Genomic DNA, 13945 nt, shown 5'->3' with positions numbered 1-13945 from the left:
CTGCTTATCTCTGCCTTCATTATTGCTGAGGGTTTCCTGGGCACGATGTTTAATGGTGGACAATAGGCATAGCCAAAGAGGGTGATTGAAATTCTGCAGTCTGCTCTTGGTCTTAATGGGATACGTTACACTGCAGCATCCAAGGTGAGGTGAAGGGGAGTTTGGCCCAGGCTGATTATTTCTCATCCATCTGGGACAATCTTTGTATTTTTTTTTTTTTAGTGGTAAATCCAGATAATTCAAGAGCCTGTGTAAAACACTTTATGCTAAGATAATAAGAGGGTTAATGTGCTTTTTTCCAGGGTCAGCCCATGTCAGATACTACCAAATTAAAGGTTAATGGAAAATAATTTCTAAGGTGTTTAATGGCATGGGGGTGGGGGTGCAGTATTTCCCCATTAAAGGTAATTTTCTAGTTAAATATATGATTCAACCTTTAATCAACTAGGGAAACCTCACTGAGATTAAAAATCTCCTTTACACAGGTGTCCTGGCTAACACAAGCAGGAAGAGTTCACAGACTGTCGAACAAATAATGAGCAGCCAAACATAGAAATCATATCAGCAATAAAAAACGACAACAAACAAATACTACGGTATCATCAGGATAGACATTCATGTTTCATAATTATATGAAAACGATTTCTAAAATTAAAAAAAGTGTTCATATGATGGGAATAAATCTACACTGAAGATATATATATATATTTAATTAAATAAGCAAACTTACTCATTGGACACAGCTGACTCAAGTTTCATTTTAAGCATTTTTGATGCAAATTGAGCTGATTTATCTCAGCAAAGAGTTTAGGGACCCATCTGAAACCCCACTACCCAATGATACCTTCAATAAAGCCAGAGGTCCAACAGTGGTTGGAAGGATGTTATGCTCTGTGGAAAGAAATATCTTCCCCACTAAAGGCTCAAATCAAACTCCTTGAATGCTAACACAATCTGTATGCCACAAGGTATTGTTGGTGCCTAGCATCTTCGGGGTGCATGGTTCTGTTGAAGATTGAGGTCTGTCAGTTGATTCCCAGAGACTACATTTTCATGAAGCACCTTGATGTTTTCAATCACAAATGCCATTAAATTCAAGTAAAATACAGTCTTTTCTTATCCTGTGAAAACTGGAGTGGGGTCTGGCTGCAGACTGTTCATCTCTGATGGCCACTCTCATGGACCGTTCATTTGAAATGCGATATATCTCAGAACAGACATACACACTTAAACCTTTGAAATAAAGTCAGATATAACTCCCGTTTAGGTTAAGGGTAAGAGTTAAGGTAACAGTTAGGATAACAAAAGTTCAAAGTTAAAAGCCTGACCTAACCTAGTTACAAAATGTTTAAAAAGCCAAGTAAACAGTGGAAGAAGCTTGTCCTCCATGAAAACATCTGATGCAGCAAGCATAGCTTACATTGCTCTGTTAGCTGCGTAAGCTACACAGAAAACGGAGCTACATAGCTTAACTAGATAGATAGAAAGCCGCTATGTAAACTACATAGATACATTATCTATGTAGCTAGGTTAGCTTTGCTGAAGCTCATGTTGCTAAAGCTAACTTTGCTACATGGCTTATGTAGTAATGCTAATTACATAGCAAGCATAGCAATGTTAGCTTTAGCTAAAGCTAATGAAGCTGAAGCAAATCACTGTTCAAGTAACTACTTCTAAAATGGGTCTATACATGAATTAATCCCAGAATATACATCTGACCTTTCTCTCTGTTTTGTTTGTAAAATATCTCTTGTCTTTAATGTTTGCGATGTGATTATTTCATAAATGTAACTGCTAGATTTTTTTCGAACAAAGTTAATTTTTTTTCTAAAATCTCAAACTAGAAATAGGTTGTACCTGCAAATTACAGTGCTTCCATTCTGAGATTAACAGCATTTTATATAAAAGGTCTGTGGATGTAGCTTACATAGCTGCTTTGTGAGCTTAGCTTTAGCTATGTTAGCTATATAGCTATGTTAGCTCTGTAGCTATGTTATCTACATTACTAATCTTACCTTTTTCAAGGCTATTCAAGCTAACATTTAATTTGTCAGTAATTACTGTCAGCTAGATAGCATCTACACCTGACTAATCACATACAAAAGTTATTGAATGTAGAGGTTTTTGAGAGCTTTTCAATTTGTTTGTTATCTAATGTTTTAGCATATGATGCGTGCTTGGTGAACCAAATTAAATGTTGTCAGATAAGCCTTTTACTCCTCCGCTAACTAGCTAAAGGGTGTTTGTTCTTTTTAGGCTAATTCATGCTCCCTTCTGGTAAGGTTTTAAATGACAGAAATATCACTACTCATATACTTCTGTTCATTCATTACATTGAGTTGGATGTAAAAAAGTTCATCCACTCGAGGGGACATCTCACATAAACCTCTACAGCTCCTTTGCTGCCATTTAACAGCTCTTTTCTGACCTCTGCCCAGTGGTTCTGTCATAGCTGTCTGTGTACCCAGGTTCGCTAACATCATGTTTGTACATCCTAACCAACTTGCTCAATCTTTACTCACGAAGTTTTGCCATTTTCCTAACGTATTCTTCATTTCAACCATTTGCTACATTGCTCAACGCTGCCCCCACATTTTCCAGTGGCATTGCAACATTTGGTCTATATCTGTGAGCTTCCAGAGAACAAGCAGGAATGCTGATGAGTACAGACAAAATGGTCTGTCTTTAGAAGTTTGAGCCTTAATTCAACAGTTAAACCAGAAGAAAGTTTGTGAAAACACTTCAGGACTACTCATCTCTTTGAGGTGCCACCTACTTTCGTGTCCTAAATCTCCATAATTCAAATTTATACCAGATTAGCTTTGATTCATGAGAAGCTATTAAACTCCCTCCAGCAGTGTAACACACAAACCTCTTCCTTTACCTCTTACACATTCATCACTGCATTGACCTTTTCCCTTTGTGTTGGGTACAGGAACAAATACCTCTGTGGACCCTGAGGCTTAATGTAATGCAGGTTCATACTCCTACCTGAAAACAAATGTCAGAATTGTCATGGAAAGATTTATGGTCATTTTTCAGGAGTTCAACTTGGTTTGTAGCAGAAAGAGCGTGATGAGCAGAGTAAAGCGTGCCGCTTTTCAGCTTTCTCCATTTTGCACTGCAATGACTTAATATGTGTTGACCAAACAACAGAAGAAGCTCATCACTTCTTGACATCACTGGGACCTGAGAAAAATCTCTCAACTCTTTTAATATCAACATAAAGTGTTGACCAATGTGAATCTAAATGAGAGAAAAATATATATTGACGTGCCTTTAACTCAGCCTTAACACAGTGTCTGACAGGAATTCAATAGTCCGGTGACACCTTTTATTCTGTTGGTTTAACGCTCCACTACATCCAATCAGCTTGGATTAAGACTTTATTTGACCCCCCAGCAGAAGTATCATGGCATGCAGCTTCACCTCAGCCATAATGTAATGAACGTTCATTTCAACAAAAAATGCCAATGGGGGGAGGTCTGGAGTGTAGCTCTCATTATTTCTGCAACACACCCAGTGTGACATTTACAGGTAATTGGCTTTTTTTCCCTTTACATTAAAAACTATCTGACCAAAGCCAATCATGTCCTGCATGTTGGCCACTAAGTGATTTGGTTTATCAGTCTTGTTGCCTTTAATTGTGTTTTTGCACTACTGGTGCATTTCCACTGTGCTGCACTCCACTGTTTTTTTCCTTCCTAAGGGATCATGTCTGATGCCTGGTGCTTTTGTTCAGAAAACGGGCCCTCATTTGATTCTATTCAACATACTAAACATATGCATGTTGGATATTTAGCAGTTGTGTAAGCCGCCTAGTTAACGTTGGCCTCCTGGTCCTGGCTTCATTCAGCTTTGGAATAAACTAAAAAAAAAAAAAAAACCTCCTGCAGGACACAGTCTGGCTGTATACACTTACACTGTTGTCGTAGTCCAATGGGCCTGCCCACCATGTTAATATCACAAAAATAATACCTTATATCTTTTGACTTTTGAAACAGGCAACAACCAATAAAATGTGTTATTTTGTTGTTTTTGTTAGTAATAATTAGGTGTGTTAGGTGAAAAATACAAGGTTGTTATTACCTAATTTACCTACCTAACCTTCATCAGTCCCTTCACGACTCTGGGCCCTAGACAGCTTTACCCTTTTCATATCAGGTATGCCATGAATAAACGGCATGAAAAATGCAAATAATTGGGAGTCCATTTGGATGCGCCTTTCTATACACAGGAGAAATGCAATTTTATTTCACAACGTGGTGGAAAAATAATAATTTCGTGCAAATGAAAGCAGTCAAGCTCTGCAATATAATTGAGATAAGCAGATCTCACGCAAGCCCTCATCAGCTGACGGCCAGCTGATTCGCTCTAAGCACACTACTTGCTAATCACATTCACGCTGTTATATTCATAAACTTGTCCAGCTCGGCTAAGCTTTGCCACGCTCTCTGCAAGCTGCTTTTCCAACCCTCCTCCACCCCAGCTCCTCCTTTATCTTTCTTCTGACTTAATCAGTGTCATTCTGTTGTCATGGATGCCTACTCTGCTCTTGGTTTCTTGCTGCTTCTCTCCCTGTCTCAGGCTTCACTCAATGAGTAAGAGCATGTGCTGTTCCTGCTCGATTCTTTCCACATAGGCTTATAAAAGAGCAGGGGTATCCCAGAACAGCCACACCGCCAATTATGAATAACAGCATAAGTGCAAATTAAGAAAAATATTTTAACCACCTATCATGTGTTTCTCCACAGAGTGGTTCTGACCGAACTGTGGAGAGAGGTCTGGATGCAGACCGCACATGTCTGATGGAACATCTTGCAGACTGTTCAGGTTGGACGCCAACTCTGACAGAACAGAAATAAACACTAAAACTTTCAAAATAAAATCAAATTAAACTTTGGTTGCGAGTTAGGGCAAAGGTAAAAGTAACAGTTAGGATACCACAAATTAAAAGTAAAAATTCTGACCGGCAAAACTCAGTTTTAGGATGTTTAATGAAGCTGAGTAAACAGTCTGCTTAAAGGAAAAGAGTTGGCCCTCCCGTAAATCTAGCTTGTGCAGCTGTAAGCTGTGTAAGCTACATAAAATATTTTGCGCAGGTATGCAGCTAACATAGCTAATGCTAAGTTCAGTAAGCAGCTACATAATCCACTCAGCAATGTAAGCTTCAGCAACATTTGCTAAAGCTTATGTTGCTAAAACTAATGTAGCTACATTGGCTTATGTATTAATGTTAATTATGTAACTAGCATAGCTATGTTAGCTTAGCTAAGGCTAATGAAGCTAAAGTAAACCACCATTCGTTTTACTACTTCTAAAACATGTCTATGCATAATTTAATCCTGGATTCGACCTATGATCTTTTTCTATATTTTATTTATGAAATGTTACTTAGTCTGTAATGTTTGCAATGTGGTTATTTCATGACTGTAGCTGCCAGACTTTGTTTATGAATAAAGTTGATTTTTTAATCTTAAACTGGAAAAACATTGTACCAGTAAATAATGACACTTTGCATGCATTTTGGCTTGCAGCAAAGTCACAATGTATTGATGTCCATTTCCCTCAATACAACCCAGCAGGCCCAAACTCAAAAGTCACGTTCAGGAACACAACACTATTATCTGCTGCTGACAGCCAGTGCTGGATCATCTGTGACTGCCAAAAACACTGAGATCAGCTGTTCACAAACATCAAATAAAGGTTATAAATCTGCCTCAAGCTCATGTTGAAGCTTAAAGCCAAACGATCTCACAGACTGTACCAAACTTGTTTCACAGCAGTGTTTAAATAATGTTTTTATTTCTGTATGGTTGTTTAGCTGTACTCATTAGAGCAGCATCGATCAGTGTCAGCATAGCAGCACTTATGATCAACATCATCATCCATTAGCAGTTCATGGCAATCGTTCATGTTGCTGACTGTTGATAATCCAGATCAAGCCTCGCCTGTGTTCACTGTCTTCTGCTTTTGTTGGTGCTGTGGTTCACAACTTCTGCGGCTCTTTGGCTTTGTGAAATATGAACATACTCCTGATCGTTTATCATGAGGAAGCTTATCGATGCCTTAAGCTGAAGAAGGTCCTGAGGAAGTTTGTACAGGACAGACATGAGGGCACACTCACTTTTGAGGAACAGGCTAAGTCTCCAAACACACTCTGATGTATAGATGTGTGGTTGGCATTTTTTTTTACATTATCAAGTGCACTATTTACTGAAAATCAATGCCTGTCCATACCAATACTGTGTGTTTGTCATTACAATAAATGGCAGCTGACAGAAGCAGAATAGTGAAAGTGTAGACGAAGCACTATGCTAATATCCTGAGTGATGCAAATCTTAAACAGGAAGCCAGGTAATCGAAACTCATTTACAACGATTAACAAATTACTGGGCAGTAATGGGCTTATCTGTTAACATTAGGCTGCAGTTAGTTTGCATTATATGGAAGCCCTAAGCAGCCATGCCTTCATACATTTTATTCAACTGAGTGATAACAAGACATATCTGGTAGTTTTCCTGAGATACTGACTTATTTGTCTCACATCCCCAGAGGTGGCAAAGCATAAAACAGACTTATAAATACACTCAAGCAACTCTGACCCTAACAAACTCATTGTTTTGTTTTTTTTGATTGCCAGAAATTATTGCATGACCACAAAAAACAAGCTTTATTATCTTAAGATAATGGGCTATATCAGTGGTTCTCAACTGACACAAAAGTGGGTAACAGAGCTGCTTTCACTGGGTCACGAATTTGTGTCTGGAAGATAGACCTGTGGCTAAAAGTTGGTGATGTATGGAAGCCCTAAACGGACATACTTCCGAGTCTTTTATTTTACTGCATTTTATAATATTAGCAAGTACATTTTAGTTTACTTTTGACAATCATTAATTCTGTTTAGTTAGATAACCTTGTGCATCCCTAGTTTATATTTTTCATGTTTTTTTGTCTTTAACATTTCTCCACTGTAAAAGTGGTGATGTAATTTGAAAACAAAACTGTATAAAAAACTGTAAACATGGGTACAGAAGGCCAGCTGCTTATTTGATGGACTCAATGTGATCTATTTTATCAAGCCAATCATTTGCTTATTTAGATAGATAGATAGATAGATAGATAGATAGATAGATAGATAGATACTCCTCTGAAACAACTTTAAATTATCAGTTTTCTGGCTGGTCCAGGCATCCTTGCACAGGTGGGGCCCCTAGGCTGCAGCTTTAGCAAGCTTGCGTATTGATCCACCACAAGGTATCTTGCATGTCTGTTAAGGGCTTCTGTGGAATACAACCCATTGCGAGATACAAACCAAGTGGCAGCCTCCTGTGTTGAACACTAAAGCTATTACAGAAGTGCAAAAAGAAAAAAAGCTGCAGTTCTTCAAGTGTCCACTTGAGGCTGGCTTTAAAAGTGACCTAAGTCGCATAGACACCCCATATTAAAATGCTGGGGTTTTCACAGCAAAAATAAACATGTCTACAGCCTCAAAATCCAAATTTGGTCAGTAAAGTCTTTATGTGAGCATTTACTGTATGAAAGACATTTTTAAAAATGTCAATTCTGGTTTTAAGAAGATATACGTTATTGATAATTGGGGTATGGCCAATAAAACACAAAGCATAGCTGTGCATTAAGTGGGTCAAACCCATGGATGGAGTTGAAACCTGGTTCCATAAGGGCCCGATTCAGCATTTTTTTTAGAATCTGAAAATCAAAAAGCTCTAGCTTATTGAGACTGCTTTTGAGTCCTGTGGGTTCTGTGAATTCATTTCTTTTTTTTATCACTGGTGCAAAACACACACAGCAGCACATCGGCTTTCTGCATCAAATTAAACCATAACTTTGCAACAATAAAGTAGCATGCACTTATAGCACTGGTATTAACTGCTGCATGACTCAGATCAGCCATGAAGAGCACTCCTGAATTTTGTTGTAAGTTGAAAATGTTAATCCATTGTTGAAATCTGTGTTAGCAAAATAAAAGTAAATGATCTCACTGAAAAATACCAAAAACCTCTTTAATGCCAAAGTGAAAACATATTTCTACAAATTAACATCAATTAAACAAAAATATGTGATTTAAAATAAGTGACTGCATAAATATTTACCCCCTCTGAAGTCACTGGTCAGTATTCCTGGCTACCATTACACCATTAAGATTAAAAAAAAAAAACACTCCAAGCAACTCAGAGAAAAGTTTACTGAGAAGTATAATTCAGGGGGCCGATACAAAAAAAACAAAAAACAAAAAAACAAAAAAACAAAAAACAAACAAAAAAAAACAAGGCACTGAACATCACCCAGAGTTCAACTGAATCCATCATCAAATAATGGATGTGTAAATCTGCCTAAGTCTGGCCGTCCTCACAAATTGAGTGACCGTGCAAGAAGGGGACTAGTGAGAGAGACCACCAAGACACTTTTGACTACTCTGAAGGAGTATGTTTGGCAGAAACCAAACACTGCACATCACCACAAACACACCATCCCCACTATGAAGCACAGCGGTGGCAGCATCATGCTGTGGGGATGCTTCTCAGCAGCTGGCCCTGAAAGGGTTGTAAAGGTAGAGGGTGAAAAGAATGTGGCAAAATATATGAAATCCTGGAGGACAATATTATTCAGAAAATGTATTCTCCAGCAAGACAATGAGCAGAAGCATACAGCGAAAGTTACACAGGAATGCTTTAAAGACAACAAGGTGAATGTTCTGGAGTAGCCAAGTCAAAGCCCAGACATCAGTGCAAAAGAGAATTTGTGGCTGGACTTGACAGATGAAATCTTAGCCTTTTTAACTCCAGCTCTACTCAGCATATGGTACCTCTGTTAAAATGGGGTGTGGTTTTATCTTTCCACCAAACAGAAAAATACTGATAGTGGTGTAGATAAGGACTTGAGTCAATTAGACGTTTAGATAAGGGTCTGATGTCAGAAAAGATTAATGACCCCCAGCTGAGGCTTCAAACCCCCTCTAAGAATAAAATATCTGACCTCAATCATTCTTTGTCCAGTGTTTCCTACAGTCTTTGATTGAAACTTAAAATCTATGTGGAAACCAACCTCTCTAAATCCTCAATGACCACGCAAGGTTTATTTTGCTCAGCTGTCTGGAAATTCAAACAGTGAACGAGCTAAACGATCAATCACATCTAGAAAAAAAATGTTTTGAGTTGTATTTTGAGGGTTTAGCTCTAAGGCTTGATGTTTCAGGTCAACTGCTTTTGGTCAACACCTTTGAGACCCCCACAGAGAAAGATCTTTTACATCTCTCACTCCCGTACAGAACAGCGGCTCATCCAAGCATAGATCATAACAGCAGACAGGAAATCAATACTTCCTGGAAAAGACGAGAGTGAGGAAAGTTTCTGCTGCATTTCTCCTCTTCACTTTGTTAATGCTTTCTATTTAAAAAGTAGAAGCCACTTTAGCTGAGAAGTGTTGTATTTGAGGATTTTGTTATAAAGGAAACAAGTAGAAGCATTAAACATGAAGGTTTCTTTGAATCAGACAATCCGCTGTATGTTTTTTCATAAATAGGATGCATGTTTCTTCTGATTCACTGAGCTTTATTTTATGTCCACATGAATAACCCCACAAGAGTCACCCAGCATGCCGAAAAAAAGAAAAATATCACAACAGTAACCTGGAAAATCAGTGATTTCCACAGTGATCTGAGAGCCTGATGCCTCTCTTAATCAGCATCAGTAATTTTACAGAACAATTGCATCCATTTGTTTTCATGCAGTCTGCATCAGCCTTCATGGAATCAGAGATTCATTATGAAATTTTTCAACATGAAACAGTGTTGTCATTCAAGACTTTTGCATCTGTTGAATTGTGGGTCTGAACTCTCAACGAGCAGACAAATCAATACAGGGCATCACTTTGGAAAACATTAACATTATGGCCTCCTACATGCATCATCGCTGTTTTCTCAAGCAGAAAATGGGCTTTCAAAACCCCTGAGCAAGGTTCAGGAAATTCCCTTTAGGTTTCCTGGTTTTAGCAACAGTATGTTTCACAGGCTGTCCCCACAAGTATAAAAAAGAAGTTCATGGCTACTTTGTTCTGTCAAATAGCAGGAGGAAGACCGTGCAGGAAGGCTGGGTCAGTGATGGAGCACTCTGCCCTCAGAGCCACTGAGACTCGCAGTCATAAAGAGGAATCTCATTTTCCAGCCCCGTTTTCACAAGTGTCATTATCGTATACTTCCACGTCCTGGAGACTGGAGGCATCCGTGTCTTCCCCTGCGCTGCTCTCACTGATCCTGAAGGCGATTCCTCCGATGAACGGGTACACGCTTTCTGTGAACAGTTCTCTGATGTTATAATGAGGGAGTTCAGGATCTTTCCTCTCAGGTTTAGCGATGCACTTTCCCTCCATGGCTTTGTTTCTTTGATAGTACTTTGAGAACTTATTAAAGATGATGGTAATGGGGAGAGCGACCACTAATAGTCCACAGATGATGCACAAAGTGGCCACGATTTTCCCGGGTAGCGTCACAGGGCATGTGTCACCATAACCGACTGTGGTCATGGTGATTGTCGCCCACCACCAGCCTGACGGGATCGTCCCTAAATCTGTGCTTTCCTCTTCCTTCTCAGCAAAGTAGATCATGGCAGAAAAAATTGAGATCCCCACTGAGAGGAAGAGAAGGAGCAGACCGACCTCATGGTAGCTGTGGCGGACTGTTGCGCCCAGGGCTCGGAGTCCAATAGAGTGGCGAGCCAATTTGAGGATTCGTAGAACCCTCATGAGGCGCAGGACCTGCACCACCTTCCCAACGTTTTCCAAGTCCTCACTTTCCTCTGCAGTGTCCTCGTCAGCTGTTTCCAGAGCTAAAGTGGCGTAAAATGGCAAAATGGAGGCCACGTCGATTATGTTCAAAGGGTTTCCAAGGAACTTCCTGCGGGAAGGCGCAACAATCAGCCGAATGATGAACTCTGCCGAGAAACAAGCAATGCAGATCTCTTCAAGGATGGCAAGGACGGGATCCTCAATGGGTTTTTCATTGTCGTCCAGTTGCTGGAACTCAGGCATGCTGTGGACGCACATGGCAATAATAGAGGTCAAAACAACGCTAAGGGACGCCACAGCAATGATCTTTGAAGCTGTGGAGTGACCCGGATCCTCCAGACGGAGCCAAATGTAGCTCCTCAATTCGGCACACCACGCACCTTTGAACTTGGCCAAGTCTTTATCTAAAGCAGAGAGCTCCTCGAATGAAGAGTCCAAGCTCGGCTGCTGGTCGTCGCTCCGGACGTCCCAGTCCCTGTCCTCGATGTACTCCTTCCTCTCGTGGTACCAGTTGTTGCAGCAGGAGCTTAAGTGCAGCTCCTGGATGCCCCAGTACTCGATCTCCTGGCTGAAGGAGAAGACACACAGCTCCTCCATCATGTGGATTTGTCCCGTGTAGTAGAAGTTGAGGACACAGAGGAAAACTCTGGGGTTCCTGTCAAAGTAGTACTCCCTCTCAGCTGGGCTGTAGTCATCACACAGCTCCAAAATCGCTGCCTCACTTTGGCAGCGCAGCAGGCGAGCCAGGCGTGTGTGAGGGAAACGGAGCAGTGTGTCGGGATCCACTTCATGACGTACCCCACCCACGTTGAGGTGGACCTGGTCCTCCTTTGTGCCCCGCCGGTGGAGGAATTGCCCATATCCCATGGTCCTAATATGAGAGATATACCACAACAAACTGACATTTTAATGATTTATCGCAAAATGTACATCAGTCATTTCCAGTGAGAGCTGTATATGGGCTTATTTATTTATAAAGATCAGACACATCTGACTGCGTTGTTTGTTGAACACATTATTCCTCCGAAGGAAGAAAAATCAATACAGCACACACAGGAAATGGCTTGAGCTGGAGTGAGTGAAGAAGCGTGAGATACTGTCACTTCTTGGAGGGCTCAAGTGCAGGATTATTAGCAGAGGAATCAAATTACAGAGCGGACTAGACTGACACAAAGGAAATAAGAGGCAACAAGTTGAAACTGAGCGCTTACATCATTTCAAGCAATTATTAAATTGTGTTCAGCAACATGTGCAGATTTCAGCATTGTTTTGTAGGTATGTCAGCATAGCTTTTAGCTTTGGGCTAGTTTGCATGCACGCAAGCAGACTTTTACTCTATTTCATGATATTCTGTCTTAAATCAAACCCTTTTTAATCATAAGTCATCAACATTAAGTTTGTATGAAAAAAAAAAGTTGAAACGTACCTGTATATGGATCCTTTGTTTCCATTAAAATAACTTTTATCCTGCTGGTTCAGTTTTTACATTGTGGATAAACCTCACAGGGCAGGAGGGAGTGTTGCTGCAGCTCTACTGACGGGACAAGAGGAGCTGGAGGCGGGACAGCGTAGCTCCGGCAGTTTGTTCCCTTTTACAGGGAACAGGGAGGGGCGAGAGAGAAGAGAGAGAAAGGAGGAGGGAGAGACTGCACAGATGTTGGAAATCCCTGTGAGAAATTCCCTTTATTAAGCCTTTTTAATGGCATTCTATTAACTATATTACGGTAATTCCATCAGAGGCATCATTACTTTGGTTTTACTTAATTTGCTGGATTTATTTTAAGATACTTTTCCTTAAGTAACAAGTGAGCCTGCAATAATTTAATGCCTTTTAAATATTTAAATGGAAATTGCACTAGGTTTGTATATGGGCTATATGAAAGCACTGCAACTGAAAGCAGTGAACTGTAGCTCGTCTGCACGCTGGAGGGAAGTAGGTAAAATCACACTGTGACATTTCAATATGTGTGTGTGAGAGAGAGAGCACTGCTGGAAGGCTGGCTGCCAAACCAGGCAGTAACAATGTATTTGGCAGCAGAGGGGAAGTTCAGCACACCTTCATAGTGGGATTTAAAAGAGGTTTCTTTTTGTAGTGCAAGAAAAAATGACAAGTTGTTTTATCCATCAGTTTATTTTTTTCAATAAAAACAGTAAACACACTTTTTTTTGCATACTTTCAGCAGTGCTTGCAATAAGTTATGTAGTGTTCTGTTCTCCAAGTTGGCAATGCAGGCAAATCTTACAAATGACCCAGGATTGGACCTGCAACTTCACTGCGTGTTTATGGCACATTTTACATAAACCACAAGCTGGTCCTGTTCTTAAGACCTTGCATAGCTGGCTTCTAATATTTTAAAGTGGATGCTTGACAAGTAAGGACAACATTAGCTCTAATCTGGTTTATATTCCTGCTGATTTTGACATGCGAGGAATTTCACCTGGTCTGTTGGGCTGAATAAAAGAAATAAAAGGACAGAGATAACAATAAATTCATGAAAATAATCAAGTACAAAAGATATATGTTAAATGTGTGTTTGTTATAGCTCATACAGTAGTAAAGTTTGCTGATGTTTGATATCTTTTTATGAGCTACAAAAGTGTAAAGATCATCAGCATAGAGATATGTATTTTCTATGTGTTTATTCTTTAATGCCTAAACCCACTGCTAGAAGTACGGTAGGTGTCCACAGAACATGAGAAACCCAGTGAATGGGTCCTCCCCAATTACTAATCAATGCATGTGTGTTGGATCAATAGCATTAGTGCTAGTGTCCTGGCAGTTACCTCATTTTGGAGCTAAAAGTGTGTCAAGCTATTATTTGGTTCTGATGTTTAAACTACTTATTTGTACCAATTTAAGCCGTTTTCACAACTGTTTCTGCCCATTTTTGACACATTTTCTTTTTCAATTTTTACTTCCTTTAGCTCTTTTTAAAAATATTTTAACCTATTTTCACTACTTTTTAACCGCTTTTCACATTTTTTGGCTCACACTATTTTGCCACTTTCTTCCCATGTTGTCACTGTCACCCAGTGTTGACACAATTCATCCATCTATTCCACTATTCACCCATTTTTGCCACTTTTTCCCCTTTGTTGAAACATTTTGACACATTTCTGTCACTTTTCACGATCTTTTGAC

General features: G+C 39.7%; 1 protein-coding gene across 1 annotated transcript; it reads right to left on the bottom strand.

Moving 5' to 3' along the window:
- Positions 1-9601: 9601 nt before the first annotated feature.
- LOC121521664 (potassium voltage-gated channel subfamily S member 3-like) lies at positions 9602-12332 on the bottom strand. Its single transcript, XM_041805794.1, has 2 exons — positions 12230-12332; positions 9602-11674 (listed from the first exon to the last, which is right to left on the bottom strand). Exon 2 carries the CDS (start codon positions 11668-11670, stop codon positions 10174-10176), a length of 1497 nt encoding a protein of 498 aa, XP_041661728.1. The 5' UTR covers positions 11671-11674; positions 12230-12332; the 3' UTR covers positions 9602-10173.
- Between the last annotated feature and the right edge of the window lie 1613 nt (positions 12333-13945).

Source organism: Cheilinus undulatus, linkage group 14, assembly GCF_018320785.1.
Source record: "Cheilinus undulatus linkage group 14, ASM1832078v1, whole genome shotgun sequence".
In the NCBI taxonomy this organism is placed as follows: Eukaryota; Metazoa; Chordata; class Actinopteri; order Labriformes; family Labridae; genus Cheilinus; species Cheilinus undulatus.
The sequence above is the reverse complement of the archived record's forward strand: the minus strand, read 5'-3'. Positions and strand labels throughout refer to the sequence as shown.

Bases quoted from the DNA above. Each gene is read 5' to 3' on its own strand.
- LOC121521664 (XM_041805794.1), bottom strand. From the start codon at position 11,670: ATGGGATATGGGCAATTCCTCCACCGGCGGGGCACAAAGGAGGACCAG.